This window comes from Malaclemys terrapin, chromosome 3 (assembly GCF_027887155.1).
Source record: "Malaclemys terrapin pileata isolate rMalTer1 chromosome 3, rMalTer1.hap1, whole genome shotgun sequence".
Lineage (NCBI taxonomy): Eukaryota > Metazoa > Chordata > Testudines > Emydidae > Malaclemys > Malaclemys terrapin.
This window is the reverse complement of record NC_071507.1, coordinates 33519195-33546809: the sequence shown is the minus strand read 5'-3', so window position 1 is coordinate 33546809 and position 27615 is coordinate 33519195. Positions and strand designations below refer to the sequence as shown.

The following is a 27615-nucleotide window of genomic DNA, read 5'->3' as shown; positions in this document are numbered from 1 at the left end:
AAAAGCACCAGGTTAAAGATGGATTCCAGTTCAGGTGACATGATCACATGTCACTGTAAGACTTCATTACCCACTTGCCAGCACACAGGTGTACAGAAAGACTTACAAGTAAACAGAGCCATCTACAGACAATTGTGGGATGTGAGGACCTTGTTGAGGAAGTGGTAGTGGGGGACAACTTGGGCTCCAGTGATCATGAGCTAATTCGGTTTAAACTAAATGGAAAGAGTACCAGAATTAAGTCAAAGACTAGGGTTTATAATTTTAAAAAGGCCAATTTTAACAAATTAAGGGGACTGGTAAGGGAAGTGGATTGGGCAAACGTATTAAGGGACCTAAAGGCAGAATAAGCCTGGGATTACTTTAAGTTAAAGATGCAAGACCTGTCAGAGGCCTGTATCCCCAAAAAGGGAAAAAGATTACTAAGCAAGAGACTTAGACCGAGCTGGATGAGCGACCGGCTGAAAGGGGCGATTAGGAAAAAACAGAAAGCGTACAAAGAGTGGAAGAGGGGAGGGATCAGTAAGGAAACTTACCTTAGTGAAGTCAGAGAATGTAGAGATAGAGTGAGAAAGGCCAAAGGCCGGGAAGAGTTGGACTTAGCGAGGGGAATTAAAAGTAATAGTAAGAGGTTTTACAGCCATATAAATAGGAAGAAAGCAAAGAAAGAAGAAGTGGGACCGCTGAAGACTATAGCCGGAGAGGAGATTAAAGATAATCTAGGCATGGCGCAATATCTCAATGAATATTTTGCATCGGTGTTTAATGAGGCCAATGAAGGTATTAGGGATACTAGCACCGTTACAGAGGGGCATACAGGATGGGGGATTACCGCATCCGAGGTAGAAACAAAACTAGAACGCCTTAATGGGACTAAGTCGGGTGGACCGGATGATCTTCATCCGAGAATATTGAAGGAATTGGCGCGGGAAATAGCAGGCCCATTAGCGACTATATTTAATGAATCTGTAAACTCGGGGGTAGTCCCGTTAGACTGGAGAATAGCCAATGTGGTTCCTATTTTCAAGAAAGGGAAAAAAAGTGACCCGGGTAACTATAGGCCTGTTAGTTTAACATCAGTAGTGTGCAAGGTGCTGGAGAAGATTCTGAAAGAGAAACTAGTTGAGGACCTTGAAGTTAATGGCAAATGCGATAAATTACAGCATGGTTTTACGAAGGGCAGATCGTGCCAAACGAATCTGATCTCCTTCTTTGAGAAAGTAACGGACTTATTAGATAAGGGAAATGCGGTTGACCTAATATACCTGGATTTCAGTAAAGCGTTTGATACAGTACCCCATGAGGAACTATTGGTTAAAATGAAAAACATGGGGATCGATATGAAAATCCAGAGTTGGATAGGGAATTGGTTAATGGGGAGAATGCAGCGGGTCGTATTAAAGGGTGAATTGTCGGGTTGGAGGGAGGTTACTAGTGGAGTGCCTCAAGGTTCGGTTTTGGGACCCATCTTATTTAATCTATTTATAACTGACCTCGGGACCGATTGCAAGAGTGGGCTGATAAAGTTTGCGGATGATACGAAGGTGGGAGGAGTTGCAAACTCGGAGGAGGATAGGGATATTCTGCAGGGAGACTTGAATGAGCTTGTGAATTGGAGTATCAGAAATAGGATGAAATTTAATAGTAAAAAGTGTAAGGTGATGCACTTGGGGACGAATAATAACAATTTTAGTTACAAGATGGGGACGCATTGGTTAGAAGTAACGGAAGAGGAGAAGGACCTAGGGGTCCTTGTGGACCGCAGGATGACTATGAGTCGGCAATGTGATGTGGCGGTGAAAAAAGCCAATGCGGTCTTGGGATGTATTAGGCGAGGTATATCTAGTAGAGATAGGGAGGTCCTGCTTCCGTTGTATAAGGCGCTGGTGAGACCTCATTTGGAGTACTGTGTGCAGTTCTGGTCTCCAATGTTTAAAAAAGATGAACTCAAACTGGAACGGGTGCAGAGAAGGGCGACTAAGATGATCAGAGGAATGGAAAACCTGTCGTATGAAAAGAGATTAGAGGAGCTTGGGTTGTTTAGTCTGACAAAGCGAAGGCTGAGGGGGGATATGATTGCTATCTTTAAATATATCAGAGGGGTTAATACAAGGGAGGGAGAGGAATTATTCCAGTTTAGTACTAATGTGGACACGAGAACGAATGGATACAAACTGGCCGGGGGGAAGTTTAGGCTTGAAATTAGACGAAGGTTTCTGACCGTCAGAGGGGTGAAATATTGGAACGGCCTTCCGAGGGGAACGGTGGGGGCGACGGACCTGTCTGGTTTTAAGATTAAGTTGGATAAGTTTATGGAGGGAATGGTTTAATGATAAAACATAGTAGCCAAGGAAAACCAAGCAATGGTACATGAATAGCATAATGGCCAACAAGGGTCAGGCTAGAGACTCTTGCCTATATGCTCGGGGTATTACTGATCGCCATATTTGGGGTCGGGAAGGAATTTTCCTCCAGGGTAGATTGGCTGAGCCTCTGGAGGTTTTTCGCCTTCCTCCGCAGCATGGGGCAGGGATCACTAGCAGGAGGGTCTCAGGCAATTGAAGTCACTAAAACACAGGATTGGGGACTTCAACGGTAGAGTCCAGGGAAGGGTCTTGCGGCCTGCAGCATGCAGGGGGTCAGACCAGATGATCATAATGGTCCCTTCTGACCTTAAAGTCTATGAGTCTATGAGTCTATGAGTCCTGGTTAATGGGAGCCATCAATATTCCAAACCACCATTAATGGTCCACCCTTTGCATAATTACAATAGGCCCTCAGAGTTATATTTCATATTTCTAGTTTCAGATACAAGAGTGATACATTTATACGAATAAGATGACCACACTCAGTAGATTATAAGTAAGGATACCTTACAAGAGACCTTTTGTAGGAAGCATATTCCAGTTACATTATATTCACACTCGTTAGCATATTTTCATAAAATCATATAGAGTGCAACGTCACACACTGATTCAGTGATATAAAACACAGCCACTATTCATAGACCTGTCACTCACTGGCTGACCCCACGCAAGCACACATGAATCACAAGACCTCCCCAAAATGGTGAGTAACCACAGGGGCAGGGGAAATCAGTGTTCCAGAACCATAGTGTACACTGGGCATGTGGCTCTTGGGGAGAGCCAGCACCGTAGGGGGGCCCTTATAATCATTACTGTCCCCACATTTTCCACAGGCGGTGTTCATTATGGAAGATATCTCGCTGCTGAGGATGAGCAGGGAATCAAGGGAGGGTCTTCTCCAAGACTGTAGCTTCCGCCCTGGCCTTTATGCGGCTTGCCGGTGTGCAGCAATGGTCCATCTCCCTCCCTCCTTCCCTCCAGTGATGGCAGAGTGGCACAGGAAAGTTACCCTTAATGGGGCAGGAAACAAAACAGCTCTGCCAAAGAACCTGCAGCAGCAGATTGCCCAGTATCTCCATGAGAGTTTCCTGGAGATCTCTGAAGCAGATTCCCGCAAAGTGAGGGAATCAATCAACGTCCTGTTCTGCCCTCAGACAAAATATGTAGTGGTACGCACATCATACAGACACAAGCCTACTTTCTGCAACCCTCCTGCCCCCTACAACTCGCTTAAGCAATTCCCAAAACCAGAGCCACTTACCAGGGGACTCCTCTCCTGTTTATGCTTCGCCAAGATCCGACCGCTGTGACTGGCTAGCTTCCTCTGGGGTAGAGAAGAGCTCCTGGCTGCATGCATCTCTGACCCCCGAGTCATTCTCTGCCTCTGGGTCCCCCATGCCTTCCACATCCTTGTCCAAGATTTCCTCCTCCTGGCTCGGTCCACTCTTGATTGGCACTTGAGCCACCAAAGTATCCATAGTGGCCTTCGCAGTGGAGGTGGGGTCGCCACCGAGTATCACGTCCAGCTCTTTGTAGAACTGGCAGCTCATGGGCACAGCACCGGAGTGGCGGTTTGCCTCCCGCACCTTGTGTTAAGCATTCCGCAGCTCCTTCACTTTGACCCTGCACTGCAGTGTGTCCCGGTCATGACCCCTTTCTGTCATTCATCGTGAAATCTGTCTGTAGATATCACAGTTCCTATGGCTGAAGTGCAGCTGGGACTTCACAGCCTCCTCTCCCCAAATGCTGATGAGGTCCAGCAGCTCGGCATTGCGCCTAGCGGGGGATCGCCTGGTGCTTGGAGCAGGCATGGCCACCTGGAAAGATGCGCTGAGACCACCGCACGCATCACCGAGCAAACAGGAAGGGGACTTTCAAAATTCCCAAGGAATTTAAGGGGTGAGGCTCACGGTTGGTCACCTGTGGGCAGGGCAGTAGAGTTCAAATCGATGACCAGAGAGGCAAGAACAGACATTGTGGGACACCTCCCGGAGGCCAATTGCAGCGCTGTCATTGACCAGGGTGTCTACACTGGCACCGCGGTACTGTAGCCCCAGCACAGAAAGCTGTACGCCTCTCGTCGGGGTGGATTTTTTACAGCGCTGTAACTGCAGTTTCTGCGCACTAAGTGGCTTGGCAGTGTGTACACCTCGGGAGTTACAACGCAGAAAGCTGCTTTACTGCACAGAAACTTGTCAGTGTAGACAAGATGTGAGTGTGGTGCTTACTCTGGTGAGTGGTTCAGTAGGACTGTTCCAAGGAACATGGAATGCCAGTGTGAGCTGCAGGTTATTTGAGAAGCTGGAAGGGGTCATTTTTGTAATGCTTAGCAGGAAAAGTGTGTTTTGTGGATGATCTGAGGAGGAAAAGACAATTGTTTGATAAACAAGAAAGGAGTGACTGTTCTTGCTTATCAAATATTCTGTTACACCCCCAAATAAGTGAACGGTTTTCATGCTAGGCCAAGCGTTGGTGCTGGAAATCTCTCATTTGTCATGAAGAAAATCTTCTGTTCATCTTGCATCTTCCATCCCACAGAAACCTGTATTCAACACCTCTGTTCTAACCTTGCTTCTCTCCATCCCCTTTCTATAACTGAAACATGTTCAGAACTGTTCAACAAACTTTTTAAAAGAAGCATGTAGCAGCTGAAATTTCCTCCTGAGAGCAATCTGAGCCTTGTAGACTTTCAGAACGATTTCTCAAATTTTGTCATAGACTTCCTCCCCTACCTACCAAGGGACCAGAGAGATTCAAGCCCACCTCTGTAAATATTTGTAAAAGAAATTGGAACTGAGGTAGGTGTGGATGAAAAATCTAGAGCTGGTTGTAGGTGTGAGCAGCTGCCTAAAGTGCTCTCCCCCTGCCCACCCCACACAGGACACTTTCAGACACTGAAGAGGATGCAACGGGAAACCAACTAGCATCCTACTCAGTTTCCTTCTGCAGATCTTTTAGGTACCACTTCTAAATGTAACAGCCTTCTCTATGTTCCTGCTGTTGTCTATAATCAAAGCAAGAAGAGGGAGAGAGCAAATATGCGGGAAAGAAATGAAGTGCATAACACTGCAAAGTCGAGAGTTAGGCTACAATGACCAAATATAGACATACGCACCAAGAGACATAGAAGGGGGAAGAAAGAGCAGATATGAACAGAGAAAGATATTTCCCCAAATCCTTTGCTTCTGCCTGTGTTTGCAGTCTTATATACTTTCCCTGAAATCCCACAGCATTCAGTGCAAAGGATTTTGGGACACGGTAACCAGACAGGATTATGGGAACAGGAAGCGGATTTAAATCCCCTTTTAGTTAGAGCAACAATTGACCTAGGAATAAACAATATAAATAAAATTGACATCATGTTTGCCAACCAGCACTCTGCTTGTATGTATCCCTTTTCTCCCATGTTTTGCCTATCTTACCTGTTTAGGGTGAGATCAATGTGACTGTACACCAGCTAAACAGTGTGCCTGTGCACAGTGAATTGCAAGATTGGGGTCCTAGATTTTGAGGGTTTTGGAGCAAGAACCTTCGCTTACCATATGTTTGTACATAGCATACTGAGGGCTTGATCCCTGATGAGGGCATCTGGGTAGACTTCTGCAACATTACTATGACAGCTACTAAGATCTGGCCTTGGAGAAATGTTGCCTTCTCCAAGGGGAAAAAATGTGAAACAAACAGTGAATTTGTTTAGTCTCTTTGACAGATATGGATGAGACATCCTGTTAGGGTCACTTGCTTGCTGCTTCATTTCCATGTACGTCTCAGAGAAAGCAGAACTATCTGTAAAATATTGAGCATGCAGCAGACAGTTCTAAATGATGACAATCCAGCCAGGCAGAAAAAACATTCCTCTTTTCATTTTCCCTCTGCTTTTTGAGCATCCCTGGGAAGAGACCAGAGCCCCTGGTTTGTGCAATGCTGCCTTAGGGCCTACTTTTATGTCAATAAATGTTTTATCATATTTAAGCTTCAAACACACTAACAGCATGCCTGTTAACATTTGATGAACGAAAATAGATACTGCCGGGCTGGGGGGACACAGTGCATCCCCTTCCACTTGGCTTTCATGTCATAAGTAGCGGGCAGGGGTTTTCTTTTAATTCTCAGAGGAAGTTATGGGGAACCGGATCCCTTTCAATTATGAGCTGCTGCAGGAAGTGTATTGGGGGGGGGTGTAGATGGCAGGGAAAATACATGAGGAAAGAGGCATTTCCTTTCTGTACCTTTCTCTGCTTTTCTCCCTCCTTTAACTTCTCTTCTTAATCTTGCAGTGCTTTCTATAGAACCTATTGCCATGGTATCTAAACGCTTCCCAGGTAACTTACCAGTACGTCTGCATGGAGAAGTCCCTAGTGGGCTTCATGTATCTTTGGCTTTTCTCTCAGGAACCTCTCTGCTTGGGAGCACTCTTTTAAAAAATCTTCTTTTTCCCCCTCCCCACACTGATTTTGATTGTGGTGAGCAACCTTTTCAAAAGAGAAAAGACTTGTAGCAAGCTCTAAAGGGGGATCTGCCTCTGTACCAAACTAATCTCCCCAGGAAACTCATTCCCCAGATGAATCCTATCAGCTCCCAATACTTTTATCTTGAGTCGCATGCTCCTCCTCCTGTCCTTTTTAAGCTATGTTATCCGAAGAGAGCACAGTTGTCTTGAAGGGGTTGTGGATGGAGATGCAGCCTGTAATGTAGTTGGCCCTCATGGGTTGATGGTTTTGAAGATCAGATAATCCTGAATGTGCAATGGAAACAGACTGAGAGCCAGAGGAGAGATCGGAGCACAAAGGTGATGTGCTTGCCCACAAGAGATGGGCTTGCTGCATGCAGCACATTCTGAAGCCTTTGTGTTGCTTCCACCTTGAGCACTCCCATTGTGCTCCAACTCCACAGTGAGTTGCAGTAGTCCAGTTTGGAGGTGACAAGGGCATGGGTCACTGTGGCCAGGTCATTGATGGGAGAAAGATGATGAGTCTCCTAGCAGCTGGAGGTGGGAGAAGGCATTTTCTAACACATGAGCTATTTGCTTGTCTGGGTTTAATAGAAAGTCAGACAGAACTCTCAGACTTCATGGCTTTGATAGAAGGGGAGGACAGTGTAGGGTTACCATATTAAACAAATAAAAAAAGAGGACCCTCCACGGGGCCCTGGCTCCGCCCATTTCCCACCCAGCCCCACCCCAGCCCCACCCCAGCCCCGCCCCAGCCCCGTCCCAACTCCGCCCCAACTCCGCCCCCTCCTCCCTCCCACTCCCAGCCACGCGAAAAGGGCTGCCCGAGCACTACCGGCTTCATGGTTTGCCGGGCAGCCCCCAGACCCTGCGCCCCCGGCCAGCGCTTCCCCAATGCAGCTGGAGCCCGGGAGGGGAAGCGCCCAGCCAGGGGCACAGGGTCTGGAGGCTGCCCGGCAAACCGTGAAGCTGGTAGCTCTTGGGCTTCGGGCAGCCCCTATGCCTCCGGACCCTGCGCCCCCGGCCGGGCACTTCTCCTCCCGGGCTCCTGCGGCGCAGGGTCCGGAGGCATGGGGGCTGCCCAAAGCCCGTAGCGCTCGGCTCTTAAACAGAGCCGAAGAGTCAGGGAGGAGCAGAGCCGCCACGGCCGGAGGCTCTGCTCCTCCCCTGACTCTTCGGCTCTGTTTAAGAGCCGAGCTGCCCGAGCGCTACCGGCTTCGGGCAGCCCGCATGCCTCGGGACCCTGCACCGCCGGAGCCCAGGAGGGGAAGTGCCCGGCCAGCGGCTGGGGTCCGGAGGCAAGGGGGCTGCCTGAAGCCCATAGCGCTCGGGCAGCTCGGCTCTTAAACAGAGCCGAAGAGTCAGGGGAGGAGCAGAGCAGCCGCGGGAGGGGAAGTGCCCGGCCGGCATTTTCCCAGACATGTTCGGCTTTTTGGCAATTCCCCCCGGACGGGGGTTTGATTGCCGAAAAGCCGGACATGTCCGGGAAAAAACGGACGTATGGTAACCCTAGGACAGTGTCCAAAGAGTATTGCCACTGGCAAACAGCATCACTTCAGACTTGCTTGGATTAAATTTGAGCCATTTGTTCTTCATCTAGGTGCTGATATCCTCTAGTCAATGTGACATCCTTAGGTTGGCAGTGGTTGCATCTACTGAAAGTTGGAAAGAGATATATACATGGCCAGGTGCCATGGGTGTATTCAGGGATGAAAGTAACTTAAAGGACTTACCGGTACGCTGGAGTCCTGAGCAAGGAGCGGGGCCTCAACTGGAAGAGGCGTGGCCTCCACAGAAGAGGCAGGGCCTTTAAATCAAGATTTAAAGGGCCCAGAGCTCCAGCTTCAGTAGTGGCGGCTGGGAGCCCCAGGCCCATTAAATCACCCCCAGAGCTCCCAGCTGCACAGGCAGCTGGGAGCCCCGGGACTAGGGGGCGATTTAAAGGGCCCGGGGCTCCATCTGCCAGTACCGCAGCGCAGCCCCGGGCCCTTTAAATCATGGACGGAGCCCCAGGGGCTCCCGGCTGCCCCGCTACCCCAGGCTCGGGGCTCCGGCGCAGATTTAAAGGGCCCAGGGCTCCGCTGCAGTAGCAGTGGCCGGGAGCCCCTGGCCCTTTAAATCACCGCCGGAGCCCCCGGCTGACACTGCTACCCCAGGGCTCCGGCAGAGGGGCTTGGGCGGCAATGTAAAGGGCCTGGGGCCACCCGCAGTGGCCAGAGCCCTGGGCCCTTTAAATTGCCACCCAAGCCCCACTGCTGGAGCCCCTGGGGTAGCGGCAGCAGCCGGGGACTCCGGCAGGGATTTAAAGAACCCTTTAAATCATTGCCTGAGCCGCCTCCGCCACCCAGGGGCTCTGGCAGTGGGGCTCTGGTGGCAATTTAAAGGGCCCAGGGCTCCAGCCGCTGCCACGAGCCCCAGGCCCTTTAAATAGCTGGTCTGGTCTGGCACAACATACCAGCTCTTGCACTGGACCGGACTGGACCGGCTTACTTTCACCTCTGGGTGTATTGTTAGCAGCAGAGAGCATGGCATTTCACCACCTCTCCACATTGTTTCATGTAGATACTGAAGGAGAAAGAGGACAGGATAGATCACTGTGGAGCTAAATATATGTAGGTCATCAGTACCTTGTGATTGACTGGTTGAAAGCTGCAGAGAGATGGAGCGATCTGAGCAGCGATGTGGTGTCTGTCCATTGCCATGTTTATCTGATTTTTTAGTTCTGCTTGGAGGGTGTCACCATGAAGTAGCATGGTCTGAAGCCCAATTGCAGAGCATCCAGGATGTTGGCAGATGCCAGGCATTGCTGAAGCTTGGTTATCAATCCCTTCTCTTCTTTCCTTTTTTCTCTTTCCACATTCTGCAGTTTTTAATCCAGCCTCCACAAATGCAGCACTTTAGATTCATTGATTGACAGGAAATGCTGCTTCAGAAGAGGAGGGGGGTAGAGAATGTGGGTAGTAGTTGCACTGACTGCACAAGTAGCAGCATTAAAAGATGAAACCTTCATACAGAATTTGGCTCCCACTGTTCCACAATACCAAGGTGGCAAATGAAGTCATATAGTGCTAGATTCACAAAAGGACTTAGGTCCCTAAAGCCATTTTATGTGCCTAAATCCCAGAATCAGGCCTCGTGGGATTCACAAAACCGCTGCTCAGCTGTCACCAAACTCTGCAGGCTCCTAAAATCTCTCAGTGCCTAAATTTTTGCAGTTAAAATTCCCTAGGTGCCTATGTTTCTGCTTCTGAGCATGCACACTGCAGCACTGTGGATGCCTAAACCCCAGAGCAATGCACGAGTTGAGGAAAATAGGCGTTCCTCCTCCTAACTCGCCTGCGGGGCCCCATCTGGTAAGCGTGCTCCGATCTCGCCTACCGCACTGGCCCTGTATGCGAAATCACACAAAACAGCTGGAGGAGGAGAATGACCTCCATCACACCTTGTAACCCAGTGGCTAGGCTCTCCCCTGTGATGTGGCAGACCCCTGATTCAGGTCCACTCTCTGCATGAGTGGGAGAAAGGCTTTGAACAGGGATCTGCCACCTTTCAGGTGAGTGCCCTAGCCACTGGGCTATGGAATATTCTGATGGTGGGGGTTTCTCCTTCAGTCTCTCCTGCTGAAGCTGTCCCATTGTGGATAAATAATTTTAAAAGTCACTGGAGAAGGGGACTGGTTCTCCTACCTCCCAGGTGACTGTTCTGCCCACCAGGTTAGAGAGTCACTCATGCTTGTATCTTGCTCCCTGTCTTTCTTTTTATTTATCCACCCTCGAAGAGTTTCAGCGGGAGAGACTGAGGGAGCCCCACATCAGAATGTCCTATAGCCCAGTGATTGGGGCACTCACCTGAGAGGTAGCAGATCCCTGTTCAGATCCCTTCTCCTCCTCAGTTGAACGCAGGGTCTCCCACATCCCAAGTGAGTACCCTAACTACGGGCTAAAAGTTAGGAGGAAGATCCTCCTTCTCCTCCTGCCCCTCCCAAGGAGAGGGAGGTGCCTCCAGAAGTGTGGGCTTAGGTGCCAAACTCCCTGAAAGAGATGTGGGGCTTAGGACAGACCCCTTGCCTTTGCATCTCTCCATGGCTAGCTTAGGCAGGGAGCCTCCTAGTGTGCTGGCCTTTATAAATCCCATTCTAGGGCACCTATTTCTCCCCATTCATTGTGGAAGGAACCTCAGAGCCTAATTCAAGCTTTGTGAACCCCAATGATTTTCTGTGCACCTAAATGTTAGGCCTGGTGACGCTCAGCATTGCAATACCTAAGTTCCTTAGTGAATCTAGCTCATCAGTGCATCTGGCAAATACCCACAGATTACTCCAGCAGAGCTCTTTATGTTTTATGCTTCATGTATTTTTTGTAAAAGCCTTCAAAGGATCTAGATCTAGCATGTCACACAACCCTCACTGAAGAAAGATGAAATAGATTCAATAGCTGACGGTGGCAGATCATCGTGTGGTGAGGTGATACCAGAACTACTCCCCACAGGTCAAAAATCCTTTGAAAGAGATGGCTCAAGATCTATTCCTGGGTGGAGGACAATTATCAAAGAGAAACAGCAGCAGAAATCATCTAATTGCAAATCTTTTGTCCTGTGATTCCAGGAAGCTTTGAATGTTCCAGGTTTAATCTTTGCCATTTTACAAAAGGGCTCTTTGTCATATCCTGATTTATGCACCAGATTCTGCTTACAACTTGTTTTGCTTGTTCAATAATGACACAAGTGTACATTGCCCAGTAGCAATGCAGACTTTGTGTTACATGAGAATATTATCACAAGATTTCAAAAGCATTGTGCAGTATGCTGCTGAATAAGCCCAACCTCCTTTCAATGGGCACTTTTCTGAAATAGCACCAGAGCCTGCTCGATGCTGAGCTCGCTCATTGACGTCACTGAGAGCAAGGGCACACTCAGCGTGTTTGACTTGCAAAGAAAATTGATGTTTTGACTTGGGAATGGAATTCCCCCCCGTTCTTCTTACTGTACTGGGTGAAATCCCTGCTCTCTTCTGTGGGGAGGAGAAATAAGGACATTGATCCTCGTGTAAAGAAAGATATCTGGACACATTATTATTATTAAAGGTGCCCTGCAAAGGATAAAATTGGATGTGTCCCCGTGCTTCTTTATGATGTATAAAGATGACCTGAAAGGTTTTTTTCCCAAAACAAAGGGTTTTTTGCTTAGTCTTCTATTCCTTATTTTTGCTTCAAGATCCCCAAGAAATGGATTGGGAGCTTTCTCAGCCCTTTCTGGAAAGGGAAGAGGATGTTGAGGATATAATAAAGAAAGCTTTTCTCCCAGTTGACTTTTGAATTAAGCAGACGTTAGCAAAAAGAGTATTTTAACTTCCTAGCTAGAAATATCTTCCCCTCTCAGTCAGTTGGTTGTTATCTCTAATGTTATATGTTACTGGCTTTTCAGTCATCTATAACATCTCCCAGAAGGAGAAAGGAAGAGAGAAACTGAATTTCTAATGCAAAAAACTTCAAACAAACAAAATCCCTTTTAGGAGCCTTCTCCATGCATCATAAAAAAGTAAAAAAAAAAAAAAAAAGCACAAAAGGGAATTTCAAAACAGCCTAATGACTTAAGAAGCACAAATCCTACAGGCACAAATCCCACAAATCAACGGGACTTGGGCTCCATTCCTAATGGCTACATGGAAATTGAAACTGAAAACTACTTTTTACCTACTTAAGTTATATTGAAATAGGGCAGTCCTGTTTCAAAATACATGGACTGCACTGAAATAACTAAAGACATGATTTACAACTGATATCGTTATTTGGATTCCATTTTCCATGTAGATGAGCCTTAGTTCACTTAGGCCCAGATCCTCAAAGGTATTTAGGCACCTAACAGTCTAAATACCTTTGAGAATCTGGACCCTGGGCAATTTTGAAAATTCCACCCACAAGCCCAGTGTTTCTTTTTCTTTGCAGATCACCTCCTATGAATCTGGTTACAGGCCTAAGTCCCCTTAAATCATAATGCCAAACTCAGTATCTATACTGACTGTATCTGCAGGCACTGATAAGTTACACCAGCATCACTGTGCTACCACTTCTCTCTACAAGGAAGTTTAAAATAAAAAAACACTACCGTGTTTCTATGAATCTTTCAGTGGTGGATAGAGAGAAAGGACATCATATCAATGCTATCTGTCTAGATTCACAAGCGTTAACGTTTAGCTTCACCACTCCCACCCCCCACCCCCAAAATAGAGGAGGAACAATTAAATGAATTTGGCTTATTATCTTCAGACCACATTAGGTAGATCAATACCTAAGCTTTAATAGTTAGAGCAAAACAATTAGCATAGGATAGCAGCATCTTTATTTAACAAAGTACTGGGGGAGGCTTTTGTAGCACTGTTCCCAGGACAGTGGGTTTTTTTGTTGTTTTTTTTACTTAACATTACAATATATATGTATATTAATTTAAAAACCAGCCTGTGCCCCATCCCCTGTTGGACCTGACCCTGCACTATTGAAGTTTATGGGAGTTTTGCTCTTAATGTAAATGGGAGTGGGATTAGGTCCTTAAAACCCATTGGAATCAATGGACAATATTTTAGTGACTCTAGTGCTAGGATATACTAACCATCTGTATAACCTAAATAAATGGGGAAGGAGGTAGCTCCTAAGAGCCCTCTTGATAGCCAAAGGAATCCTGCTGTTGAACTGGAAAAGAAAGGCTGTGCCAGGCATTGATTTCTGCATTGATGGGGGGGAAGCACGGGGATAAAGGACAACAATAATACAGCCCCTCCCTTTGCTTGTAATAGGAAGATGAAACCCTTAATGAGTTGTCTTCTCTTATTTATACTAATTGCTAATCTTCCTTAGATCTCTGATATTATGAAATTATGCACACACATCAAGCAGATGTGTTACTATGGAAACTAAGGAACGGAACTTTCATTAGAAAATCTAAAAAATCTTTCAGCTAAAAATGTAAATTGCCCATCAGTGGGTGGCTCTATGAATCTATTATTTGCTTTGCATTGTAGGCAGATTCCAGATGGACTCTACATAGCAACAACATGCAGGCATTGTTTACAGCTAGCCAGACTCCAGGGGGAAATAGGGAACTCACTAGTGAGGAGCAGCTCCCAAGAACAAATACTCAGAAAAACCAAGTGTTCCGTGGTGTATGTTACTGCACGGGATTCTGGGATTCTGTGGTCTGTAGTTCACAAAAACTGTTTGAGGCTTGCATGGAGACTCAAAGTAACTCTTCCATTCAGCCTCACCACACAAAACTAAGAGGAGTCCAGTGGCATCTTAAAGACTAACAGATTTATTTGGGCATAAGCTTTCATGGGTAAAAAAACCCACTTCTTCAGATGCATGGTTTTTTACCTCTGTTAGTCTTTAAGGTGCCACCGGACTCCTCGCTGTTTTTGTGGATGCAGACTAACACAAATACCCCTCTGATATTTGACACACAGAACTAGCATTCAGTTTGTTCTTTAAATAACAAACATTTAAATAGTAAACATTAAAGTACTTTTTTTTAAGTTAGGATTGCAGAAGACTAGAACAAGTAGCATTAACAATCACTTATAAATACTGACATGTTTCAGCAAGTCAGCCACTCCCATCAAGAGGCTCAGAAATGTTGATTGTAGCAACATTCCCCAAAACTTATCTCCAAAACCATTTCACAGTTTCTCACTGATCCAGCAACACCTGTTGAAGTCAATGGGAGTCTTTCCACTGACTTCAAAGAGCATTGGATCAGCCCTCTGTAAACTTGTAGATTGTTCTGATGAACTAAATGAGTAACTTTTTAAATGATTATTTTTCTTACAATCAGCCAAATATTTATTTGTAACATTACACTTCTGAGTAAGGGCTACACTGCGTTCTGGGATTCACCCTGTGCTAATACCATATAATGCAATGCCCAGCAGTGGTATACAGCCTCCTTCAGACGTAGCATCCCAAAATATTTGCAGGGAGAAGTAAACTAGAAGGAGTGCCTCAGACTCAAGTATACCAATTGTCATGCAGGCAGAACAGAAAATGGTGTGCAAGGATATGACAAAGAGCTTTGGCTACCTGGAGTGAATCCAACATGATCCTTGACTAAAAAAGGCATCATTCACTTGAGAATGACATGAGGAAACTGTGCTGCAAAAGGACAGCTTTGCATGTTGTTATTTTTATTTGGTGGGTTTTGTTTTAATGTTCATGTAGACTGATGGCCCTAAAGATGCACAAGTTACATAGAGGCTGGTCATAAACGCTTGATTCTTTTTCCAATCAGCTACCCACAATGGAGCAAAATCTGCCTTGAGTAGACATAGACTCATAGACTCATAGACTTTAAGGTCAGAAGGGACCATTATGATCATCTGGTCTGACCCCCTGCATGCTGCAGGCCACATGACCCTTCCCTGGACTCTGCCATTGAAGTCCCCAATCCTGTGTTTTAGTGACCTCAATCAGCAGAGACCCTCCTGCTAGTGATCCCTGCCCCATGCTGCGGAGGAAGGCGAAAAACCTCCAGAGGCTCAGCCAATCTACCCTGGAGGAAAATTCCTTCCCGACCCCAAATATGGCGATCAGTACTACCCCGAGCATGTAGGCAAGAGTCTCTAGCCTGGCCCTTGTTGGCCATTATGCTATTTACGTACCATTGCTTGGTTTTCCTTGGCTACTATGTTTTACCATTAAACCATTCCCTCCATAAATTTATCTAACTTAATCTTAAAACCAGACAGGTCCGTCGCCCCCACCGTTTCCCTCGGAAGGCTGTTCCAATATTTCACCCCTCTGACGGTCAGAAACCTTCGTCTAATTTCAAGCCTGAACTTCCCCACGGCCAGTTTATATCCATTCGTTCTCGTGTCCACATTAGTACTAAGCTGGAATAATTCCTCTCCCTCCCTTGTATTTATCCCTCTGATATATTTAAAGATAGCAATCATATCCCCCCTCAGCCTTCGTTTTGTCAGACTAAACAACCCAAGCTCCTCTAATCTCTTTTCATATGACAGGTTTTCCATTCCTCTGATCATCCTAGTCGCCCTTCTTTGCACCCGTTCCAATTTGAGTTCATCTTTTTTAAACATGGGAGACCAGAACTGCACACAGTACTCCAAATGAGGTCTCACCAGCGCCTTATATAATGGAAGCAGGACCTCCTTATCCCTACTAGATATACCTCGCCTAATACATCCCAAGACCGCATTGGCTTTTTTCACCGCCACGTCACATTGTCGACTCATAGTCATCCTGCGGTCTACAAGAACCCCTAGGTCCTTCTCCTCTTCCGTTACTTCTAACCAATGCGTCCCCATCTTGTAACTAAAATTGTTATTAGTCATCCCCAAGTGCATCACCTTACACTTTTCACTATTAAATTTCATCTTATTTCTGATACTCCAATTCACAAGCTCATTCAAGTCTCCCTGCAGAATATCCCTATCCTCCTCTGAATTTGCAACTCCTCCCACCTTCGTATCATCTGCAAACTTTATCAGCCCACTCCTGCAATCGGTTCCGAGGTCAGTTATAAATAGATTAAATAAAATGGGTCCCAAAACCGAACCTTGAGGCACTCCACTAGTAGCCTCCCTCCAACCTGACAGTTCACCCTTTAATACGACCCGCTGCATTCTCCCCATTAACCAATTCCTTATCCACCTCTGGATTTTCATATCGATCCCCATGTTTTCCAGTTTAACCAATAATTCCTCATGGGGTACAGTATCAAACGCTTTACTGAAATCCAGGTATATTAGGTCCACCGCATTTCCCTTATCTAATAAGTCCGTTACTTTCTCAAAGAAGGAGATCAGATTAGTTTAGCACGATCTGCCCTTCGTAAAACCATGCTGTAATTTATCGCAATTGCCATTAACCTCTAGGTCCTCAACTAGTTTCTCTTTCAGAATCTTCTCCAGCACCTTGCACACTACTGATGTTAAACTAACAGGCCTGTAGTTACCCGGGTCACTTTTTTTCCCTTTCTTGAAAATAGGAACCACATTAGCTATTCTCCAGTCTAACGGGACCACCCCCGAGTTTACAGATTCATTAAATATTATCGCTAATGGGCCTGCTATTTCCCACGCCAATTCCTTCAATATTCTCGGATGAAGATCGTCCGGTCCTCCCGACTTAGCCCCATTAAGGTGTTCAAGTTTTGTTTCTACCTCGGATGTGGTAATCCCCCATCCCGTATGCCCCTCTGTAACGGTGCTAGTATCCCTAATACCTTCATTGGCCTCATTAAACACCGATGCAAAATATTCATTGAGATATTGCGCCATGCCTAGATTATTTTTAATCTCCTCTCCGGCTATAGTCTTCAGCGGTCCCACTTCTTCTTTCTTTGCTTTCTTCCTATTTATATGGCTGCAAAACCTTTTACTATTGCTTTTAATTCCCCTCGCTAGGTCCAACTCTACACGGCCTTTGGCCTTTCTCACTCTATCTCTACATTCTCTGACTTCACTAAGGTAAGTTTCCTTACTGATCCCTCCCCTCTTCCACTCTTTGTACGCTTTCTGTTTTTTCCTAATCGCTCCTTTGAGTCGGTTGCTCATCCAGCTCGGTCTAAATCTTTTGCTTAGTAATCTTTTTCCCTTTTTGGGGATACAGGCCTCTGACAGCTCATGCATCTTTAACTTAAAGTAATCCCAGGCTTCTTCTACCTTTAGATCCCTTAATACGTTTGCCCAATCCACTTCCCTTACCAGTCCCCTTAATTTGTTAAAATTGGCCTTTTTAAAATTATAAACCCTAGTCTTTGACTTAATTCTGTTACTCCTTCCATTTAGTTTAAACCGAATTAGCTCATGATCACTGGAGCCCAAGTTGTCCCCCACTACCACTTCCTCAACGAGGTCCTCACTACTCACCAGAATCAAGTCCAAAATGGCCTCCCCCCTCGTCGGTTCAGCTACCACTTGATGAAGGAATTGATCAGCAAGCACATCTAGGAACATCTGAGCCCTATTATTGCTACTAGCGTTTGTTCCCCAATCTATATCCGGGAAGTTAAAGTCCCCCATAATTACACAGTTTCTATTAGTATTTACTTCCCTTAATACATTAAATAGTTCCTTATCCATATCCTGGGTCGATCCCGGCGGTCTATAGCACACCCCAAGCACTATCCCTGGAGAGGCTCTAGTAGTCCTTTTACCCAGTGTGAGTATTGCCCAGACAGACTCCGTGTTATCTATTCCATCCACTATTATTTCTTTACAGCTTATTTCACTATTGACATACAATGCCACCCCCCCCACCTTTACCTTTATCCCGGTCTTTCCTAAACAGCGCATACCCCTCCATACTTGCGTTCCAGTCGTGACTGCCATTCCACCACGTTTCTGTTATTCCTACGATATCCGGTTTCAATTCTCGGACCAAGAGCTCCAATTCCTCCATTTTATTACCTAGGCTTCTCGCATTGGTGTACAAACAGCCTAATGTATGTCGTTTAGCCTGTCTCCCATTAGTAGCACTGTATGTTGCGGGCCTCTTTGTGTCCGTCCCCCCTGTCCTCCCTATGTCTAATCCCATCTCCCCAGCTATGTCTCCTCTTATTTCACTCAGCTTTTCAATACTGGAATCTGGCGTGGAGATAAACTGTGCATCTCCCAACCTTCTCCCCAAACTTCCTAGTTTAAAGCTCTTTTGATGAGATGAGCCATATACAACTCCTATTGAAGGGAAAAGATATAAGCACAGATGTAGAGCAGAATTTGGCCCATTGACTTTTAATTACTTTCAGGCGCTGTTTTGTAAATACAGAGGGAGAAAGCGCTAGAGAGAGTAAAGTATCAGGGGGTAGCCGTGTTAGTCTGTATCTACAAAAACAACAAGGAGTCTGGTGGCACCTTAAAGACTAACAGATTTATTTGGGCATAAGCTTTCGTGAGTTAAAACCTCACTTCTTTGGATGCATCCGAAGAAGTGAGGTTTTAACTCACAAAAGCTTATGCCCAAATAAATCTGTTAGTCTTTAAGGTGCCACCAGACTCCTTGTTGTTTTTCCGAAGAAGTGAGGTTTTAACTCACGAAAGCTTATGCCCAAATAAATCTGTTAGTCTTTAAGGTGCCACCAGACTCCTTGTTGTTTTTAGAGAGAGTAAGTGCTTTTGGGCTTTGAAAGTTCAGGTTTTATATGAAATAGTTATGAATGGATTTTCAGATCAAAATAATGCGTTCTCTTCTTTTGACCAAGGAAACCTTTGTTGAGGATTCCTTTGTTTGCTTAAAAGATTGTGACATCTTTACTCCTTTCTCTTGTATGGTAATATTTTTCTGTAGTTATTGGTAACAGGTTACCGTTGCTATACAGGACTTAGTCATGGTGACGGATTGTGCACCTGCTGGCTACCTATATAAAGTAAACACAAGAAGACAAAGAAAAATATTTGCTACTTGCAGAAGCATTCCCCGTCATTCATCAAACAAATGTTTTAGGCTGTGACCACAAGGATTTTAAAATATTGCACATCTTTTTATATTAGCTAGACACAGCTAGGCCAATCAAAGGTTACTAAAGCTTCTAGTTAAATTTATGACTGCAGCTACACAAAACAAGCATAGGAAACAACTGAAGTCAAGTAATCATCTAACTTACTGACACCTCATTCTTTCTATATATCTTTATAAGGGTATTTGAAATGAAGTACTTTCCTGCAAGATGATTTCCATAGTGAGGCACATTGTGTTCACAGTGGGCGAATACCGCAACACATTTTCTGTGATTATTCACTCCATTGTAACACTGAATTCTATCACTTGGGTTGACACCTCTTACCTGTTCAGATATGAATATCCTTACAAACTGATTGAATTAATGACAAAGACAGCACATTTTTAACAAATGATAGAGAATATAGAAATGTGAACTCAAATGATCTGCAAACCTGATCTTGAGAGTGAGGGTCTTCCAAATTTTTGACTGTCACAGCTCGGACTGAGCCCTTTAAGAGGGTACTGGTCCAGCCCACCTGGCCCTCATTAACAACCTCACCACGGGGCCTAATAAAAGGCAACTGGGCTCTATAAAGAGCCAGAGGGAGCAGGAAACAAGAGGAGGAAGGTGTGGCAGAGACTGCAGAAGAGCTGTAGTGATCAGGATACCCTGCAAGAGACCCTTGATCAGGAGAAGAGTTTGGGCCTGAACAGATCTCCACCTAGGAAGGGTTGGGAGTGTCAGGCAGGGCAGACGTTTGGGAAGAGCTGCCAAGTGCAGACTCCAAGGGAGAAGTAAAGAATCCTCCAGCTACACGAGACTGGGAGTGGCCTACTAAAAGCAGGGAATACAGTTGAACTATGTCGACTTTATTTGGGACTTTCAGTTTTGCTCTGAACTTTGATGTTAAGAAACCCAGACCTTAAGGAGTAAGATGACCAGTGTCTAGTTTTCGGCCGGAACACCAGTCGAAAAGGGACCCTGGCGGCTCCGGTCAGCACTGCCGACCAGGCCGTTAAAAGTCCAGTCGGTGGTGCTGCAGCGCTAAGGCAGGCTAGTCCCTGCCTATCCTGGCTGGCACTGAGCTGTGCCCCAGAAGCAGCCAGCAGGTCTGGTTCCTAGGCGGTGGGGCCATGGGGCTCTGCGCGCTGCCCCGACCCTGAGCACTGGCTGTGCACTCCCATTCGCTGGTTCCTGGCCAATGGGAGCTGGGGGGGCGGTGCCTGTGGGCGAGAGCGGCGCATGGAGCCTCCTAGCCTTCCCCCCCACCTGGGACCCGGACCTGCGGGCTGCTTCCGGGGTGTACACAGCGTGGTGCCAGGACAAGGAGGCAGCCTGCCTTAGCCCACCCACCCGCTGCTGTGCCACTGACCAGGAGCCAACCGAGGTAAGCCCACACCCCAACCCCCAGCCCTGAGCCCCCCCAAACCCGGAGCCCCCACCTGAACCCCAAATCCCTCATCCCTGGCCTCACCCCAGAGCCCACACCCCTAACCCAGAGCCCCCTTCCTCCCACGCCCTGAACCCCTTAGCCCTGGCCCCACCCCAGAATCCTCACCCCCTCCTGCACCCCAACCCCCTGCCTCAACTCACAGCCCCCTCCCACACTCCAAATCCCTTGGAGCCCCCTCCTACATCCCAACCCTTCATCCCTGGCCCCACCCCAGAGCCAGCACCCCCAGACCAGAGCTCTCACCCCCTCCCAGACCCTAATCCCCTGCCTCAACCTGCAGCCCCCTCCCGCACTCCAAATCCCTTGGCCCCACCCCCCCAGCCTGGAGCCCCCTCCTGCACCCCAACCCTTCATCCCCGGCCCCACCCCAAAGCCCACACCCCCCAGTTAGAGCCCTCACACACGCCCTTGCCCCAACTCCCTGCCCCATCCTGGAGCCCCATCCCGCACACTGAACTCCTCATTTCTGGCCCCACCCCAGAGCCCACAACCCCCAGTTAGAGCCCTCAGCCTCTCCTGCACCCCAACCCCCTGCCCCAGCCCAGTGAAAGTGAGTGAGGGTGGGGGAGAGCGAGCCACCAAGGGAGGGGTAATGTAGTGAGTGGGGGTGGGTAGGGGTGGGGCCTCAGAGAAGGGGCGGGACTAGGGTCTTAGGTTTTGTGCGACTAGAAAGTTGGCAACCCTACTAAGGAGGGGTGTTTGAACAGAGAGAAAGAAGCCTGTGTGTGGAGTTTCTGAGGAGCCCTAAAAAAGGGAAACTGAGGCAAGATGCTCCAAAACCTCCCTGAGTCATGAAGGGGTGCTTGGGAGACAGCTGCATGTCTGCATTACTAAACATACAAGTGTTAATTTAGCCTGTGCTCTCTGGGTAATTGGTCTCCCAAATATTTTCCTGTAGGATCAAAGGCTTTACAACCTTTGTTAAATCCATCCACAACCAAATCAGTGTGTAACTTAGTAGTGGGCAACTCCTCTTCTTCAAGAATCATTTTGTGCTGAAGATCCTCTCTCCTCTCACAGGCTGAGGAATATCACGACTGATTTATTGTTCCTGTCTGCTTAGAGTGTTAGCGCCTTGGACATACCATGTATTGTACCATTGTGGAGCACGCTATGAATTGACAGTGTTAATATTGCTAGGCACTAATACAAGATTGCTGTTTATTTGCAGGGGCCCATACTGAGCAGGCTCGGGCGGAGAAGCCTGGCTCAGAAGGTTCTGAGAGATGCAGTCCAGATACAGAACACCAATCACCAAGCCTGGAACAGCCTAGGAGAAGTATTGCAAGCTCAAGGAAAAAATGAAGCTGCTGTGGAATGCTTCCTAACAGCTCTGGACCTCGAATCCAGTAGTCCTGTTGTCCCTTTCACTGTCATACCGAGAGAACTATAAAGCTCTTCCTTTCAACTAAGCACAGCCCTCCAGTGGGTGGATGCCAAGAAATATACACAGCAGAAACTCTGAGTTAGACAGAAAAATACAACTGTAACTTGTAATTCCAGAATGGGACTCTGATCTATGTGTTCAGCTGAGGAAAAACCCAACCTTAGAACAAGTGACAGGGCATAAAGAGGACAATTTCTTCTGGCTTCATAGATGTCTGATCTGACTCCTGTTGAAGTCAATGGAAAGACTCCTATTGATTTCAGCAGGAGATGGCTAGATGACTAAACTGACAGTAGTGTAGATGCTGCTAGAGTGTAGCTGTAAGAAGCACTTGTGTTGAAAACAAATTTCATGCACCTTTCAACTTTTCTTGAGAAAGACTTAATTTAAAAACAACCATGAGCTAAAGTCAAAGCTAGTGTAAGCATGTGCAACTCTATTAAAGTAAGTGAAGTTGCCCAACTTACATCAGAGCCAAATTTGGCCATATATATAGATGTGTGTGTGCACATAGACACATTAGTAGGTGAAGAATGATGACAAAATAATAGCTGTATCTCTTAAATACACTTTTTACAAAACTCTTTTAAAAGACCTGCTAATACTTATCTTCACCCTGCAGTGCCTTACTGCAAACACAGTCAATACTCACAGTAGCTTTTGACTGGACTGATATAATTTAAAAGACACTTTTCTATGGGCTGCTTTGGTGGCATGAACCACAGAAGTGGAAAAGCCAAAGACCTGATCCGTTCAAATTTTGCCTAGTATTAAAAATATTATTTTCTTTCAAATTAAATATTTATTGCAAGGCACTTCATCAGGCCAGCTAATGTAAACTGTCTGAGCATCATTCTTAGTAATTACATACTCCAGCAGCTTTTACAGAAAGTATACTGTTGATTTCAGACAATGTATTATATGTGTACCCTGAGCTTTACTTTTGCTATTGTTCTTGACACAGCTTTTTCCTACTCATCTATAAAACATAGTGACTGCATAGATGATAAACGTGTTTAATTATTGGAAGCAGTATGTGTATATATACATTACCTTTATTTTCACTGTAGTTTTTTGATCAGCCATGGCTTCAAAAGAAATTGGCATCAGAAATACTGGGCCAGATCCTTCAGTATATTAGGACCACTTTGTGCCTCATCACCACTGTAATCTAGCCCTGAAGCTGTCTTGCCTGGCCAGAGAATATCAGAGTGATCTTCTGGTGGTGTAGAGCCATCCTCCCTTCTGCTGGTGTAGAAGGCAAAGTGGGTGTGGCTGGCATACCCATATGCTAAACGGATCTTTGGCTGTGTTTTCAGCCCTGTATGGCCATTGCAGCAAGTTAGTGCAGCCCTGAGTCTGCTCTAACATGGCACAAGGAAACTAGCCTTCCACAGAGCAGCTCACAGATCAAGGGAGTGAAAAGGTGAGCTTTAGGTCACCTTTACACACAGACACACACCCTGGCTTGTATCATGTGCACTTTGGCTGTTCATAGCTGATAATCTGGTCCATTATTTCCAACTATTTTTAAATGGTTTTGGACTGAAGTATTCTTTATACTATAACTCCACCATTTATTTGACTAGTTTACTCCAGAAATAATATCTTCATGCTATATAAATATAGAGGGTTTATTTGTAAAGACCCTCAAGATTCTTCAGTTGACTTGCTGTCTGAATTGTTTGCAATGATTCAGAAATTTAAAGACTACTTGAATTGTTATTTCTGGTGCGTCCCATTTACAGTAAATACAGGACATGCTGCTGATGTGGAAGAGGACTGTGCTTCCCCCTTGCCTCCTCCTCCCCCCCCCCCCGGCTCTTTTTCCTTCTAGGGTACTCTTCAAGGCTTCAGTGCCAAAGAGGAGTTAGATTTCAGGGATTTTCTTTATCAGCATTTTACTGAACTCTTAAACTGATTTTATCATGTTGGTGTGACAATCCAGATTATTGTCCATTCACCTAAGCATGTGCAGTGAAACCGGTATGTCCATGGAAAAAGTCTCCAGCTTGAGAAGTCATTGTATGGTCACACGAAATATGAGTGACTTAAATGAGACTTGTCAGGCCAGAGACTGGCTTCCAGGGATATGCTGCATTTCCCAGCAACCTTGCATGTTTGCAGTGACACCATCAGCGCAGGAAGTGGAATGTGAAGGCTTTAAAACAATAGAATGAAATGAGTTGCAGGGGCATGAGCAGATGGAGTTGAACCTGTTTTCCTACAGGAGGCTATAAATAAAGCCAGCCGGCTCAACGGGTTGGCTGGGGGTAAAGGTTGTTGTTCCATTAGTAAGATGTTATCTAGTTACTTTGAACCCAATTCTGCCCTCATATACCCAGGTCCAGATCCTCAGCTGCAGTAAATAAACACAGGTTCATTGACTTCCATAGAGCTACACTGACTTCCACCAGGTGAGGATTTGGCCCAATTCCCACTCACCTCAGTGGGAGCAAGCCCTTTGTATGGGCCAGAAAAAGGAATCGGTGGGCTCCATCATCCACATTTTCTTGTTCTACTTCAGTCTATGAAGCACTGCTGCAGTAATTCAGATATAAGGGGAATCATTTAAAGCAGGTACTAATGTCTCTCTGACTCTTGTAATTCCACCACGACTGCTCTAAGAAGTGGCATATGACTCTCATCCTATTATTGAACTGGTGAGAGGATGGGGGGGCTTCCCTAATATCAAATGAGAAGCACAGATTTCCATATTTTTACCCATCCCCACCTGCAGCACTGTCTGCATTACTTGCTTGTATCATAGTTGTTCAAAAAAAATGATTGCCTTCGGTGAGATAGATCTTCATGTTTGGGAATATTAGAGTCCGCACAGAGTTCAGGCTCCTCGAGGTATGTGAAATTGTATGAAATGCCCTGTATATGTCAGCTAGTCCAATAATCCCAATCTACTACTAGTAAGTATGCTGCATATGTTAATGCAAGTTAACTGCCAGCAACAATTATACCAAAAGGTCTCTGCTCCAGTTGTTGTGTAGTAAGTGAACATGAGATATTCCAAATGTCAGTGGGAATTACATGCATAAAACCCCCCTGCATCAGTGCAGTAGTAGTTCTAGTTCATGAATATTGCCTAAAACATGAACTAGAACTGTGCATGTAATGAATTTAGGCCCAAACTTGAGCCGTGCTGAGCACTTTAGGGAAGATACTAAGCACCCATAATTCCCACTGATTTCAGTGGGTGTCGTAAGTGCTGATTCCCCCTCAGGGTCTGCTGGGCACTTTAGGATCAGAAATTTCTGCCCTTTGTGTAGAGAGGGGAATTATTATCATAGGGTAGCAGGCAATCATCTACTTAATCATCTGTTTATAGTGCTGTCATTAGTGCTGCTAAAAATCTTTCCTGGGTAACATGCTACCTCTGTTCTTTATATTTTTAAGTACGTACTTCATTGATCTTTCCATATATAGAAAATAAACTCTTACCTGCTTGCAAGCCTAACCTTGTTGCTCATTTTACTCATTTGAGTGGTCCTGTTGAAGTCAATGAGACTACTCACTTGAGCAAGTTCAGCAACAGTCAGTGGGAATATCCGGGTGCATAGGACGTGTAGTTTTGGCCCATAGAACTTGACATTTTAGCCCCTATCTTATCCAAACAGGTGCAATATGTATTGCTAACGTGAATTAGTAAGTATACCGGGTGAAATCGTGATTCCACTGAAGTCAATGGGAGTTCTGTTATTGACTTCCATGGGGAGCAGGTTTTTCACCCACTGTTGTTTTAAAGAAGTATGGATTCCATAGGAATTAATCTATATCCAAGCCCCAATCCTGCCACTTCAACTTTATTTTACCTTGAGTTACCTGGGTGCGTCCAACAGGAAGGAAAATGTTTAGATCCTTTTTTCTGTGTGTGTGTTGAGCAATAAAATAAAAGTATTTATATTTCCCTTAGCTGGCAGTTAGATTCTTTTTATACTGTAAAAAAATTGGAAAGCTTTATTTCATTACACCAGACTTCCTTCTCTGAGCTCTTCTACACAGAAAGAGACCAGGAGCCTCAGCCATAGCTGATGTGAATTGTCATAGCTCCACTGAAGCTATTGGCACTATGACAGTTTACACCAGCTGAGGATCTGCTCCTGGTGTCCTCATTTGTACAGAGAATACAGAAAGCTCCATCAGCAGGGCGTCCGTACCCTGCATGGTACAAGAATTCCATTCTGTTTCTGTTGGTAACAGCAACTCATAACACTGATCATTACAATATTTCAGAAGCATTATTTGTCTTTTCTTGATAATAACTAATAAATCCAAATAGAGAACAGTCCTGTGAGGTATTTACTTGAAAATCCTCTAACTGGGTATTAGAATGGGAACAGCAGTGACTGCCGTGGTTCAGGTGATTTCCTTTGTAAAGCCCTATTATCGGAGAGTCCTGGCAAAGAAACAATTTAGTCATTTTTTTTAGTGATGGGAGCTAGGTGATTAAATAACATTTTCCCATGATAAACATTCTTGTGACCATTTTGCAGCCAAACCAACTGAGGTTTGATAGTTGCAATGGTGTCTGGAAACAGTCCTCACAGAGCAGCCCCGCTCCAGAAATAATTGCTTTTCACTGGACTGAGCGTTTGACAGTCATGCACTGAGCATGGCACGGATGCTCTGCACAGCCTGCAAACTGCAAAGTTAACTGAGCTACTTAGTGAATTGACTCATCCTTCGAATGGCTCCAATCAGCCAGGTACCAAATATTTTAGGTGCCTAGAAATCCTTATTTTCTTTCTCACGTACCTGCTGTTTTCTCCACCAAAATGTTCCCATAGCGAAGAGGCATGTGCTACATTGTATCTAAAGTTATTGGAAAGACCCTCTGATATATTGTGTTTTTTGCAAATTGGTATGTGATGATGCAATTCAAGACTGGCTTGTAATTTGCACACAAAAGGAGGCAAAGTTAAGGTTGTACATTCAACCTTAACTTTGGCACTTCCTAACTTTTGAGTGCTTCGCTGTAAACCTGAATGTTCTGTTAATGTAGGGTTCTTGGGGTTTTTTTCATTTAATATGAAAAAGAATGTTACATTACAAGATGCTTTCACCAGATGAATAAATAGACCCTGTGGAAAAAGAACTCCTTGTACACAGTCATTTCCTGCTGCTTTAAATGTTTTTAACATATTCGTGCCACAATATTGGAAGTATGAAACCAATATTTTTATGTTAACTGGCACCTCATGTGCCAAATGAGTTACCAATTGTAAAAGGCATTTTAGCATGTACATAGCAGTTCATGGGAAAAAGCTGTTGTATGGCTACAAGTAGAACAGGGACAAATGCTTCCATAAAGGAACTGAGCAGCGGGGAGAGGGGCGGGGAAAGGAATAATGTGTCCTCAGCTGTTTGGCTTTATTGCTATTTAAATAGGCATCATGCGTTTCTTGTGCTGCTCTCAATACAAAAGAGGGGAAATATTAACAGTAAACACTTCCTTAGGAATCACTGTTGTGGGTTTGACTTATTTTGGTCAATAATGTTG

The 27615-nt window shown here is 45.6% G+C and overlaps 1 protein-coding gene across 1 annotated transcript in view; it reads left to right on the top strand.

Annotated features, from left to right (window-relative positions):
* The window catches only part of TTC7A (tetratricopeptide repeat domain 7A), a 304003-nt gene extending 276793 nt beyond the window's left edge, over window positions 1–27210 (top strand). The window contains exon 20 of the mRNA XM_054022426.1: window positions 21888–27210. Coding sequence (XP_053878401.1) covers window positions 21888–22109 — 222 coding nt within the window. The 3' untranslated portion in view covers window positions 22110–27210. The remainder of the gene's footprint in view (window positions 1–21887) is intronic.
* The last annotated feature ends 405 nt before the right edge of the window (window positions 27211–27615 follow it).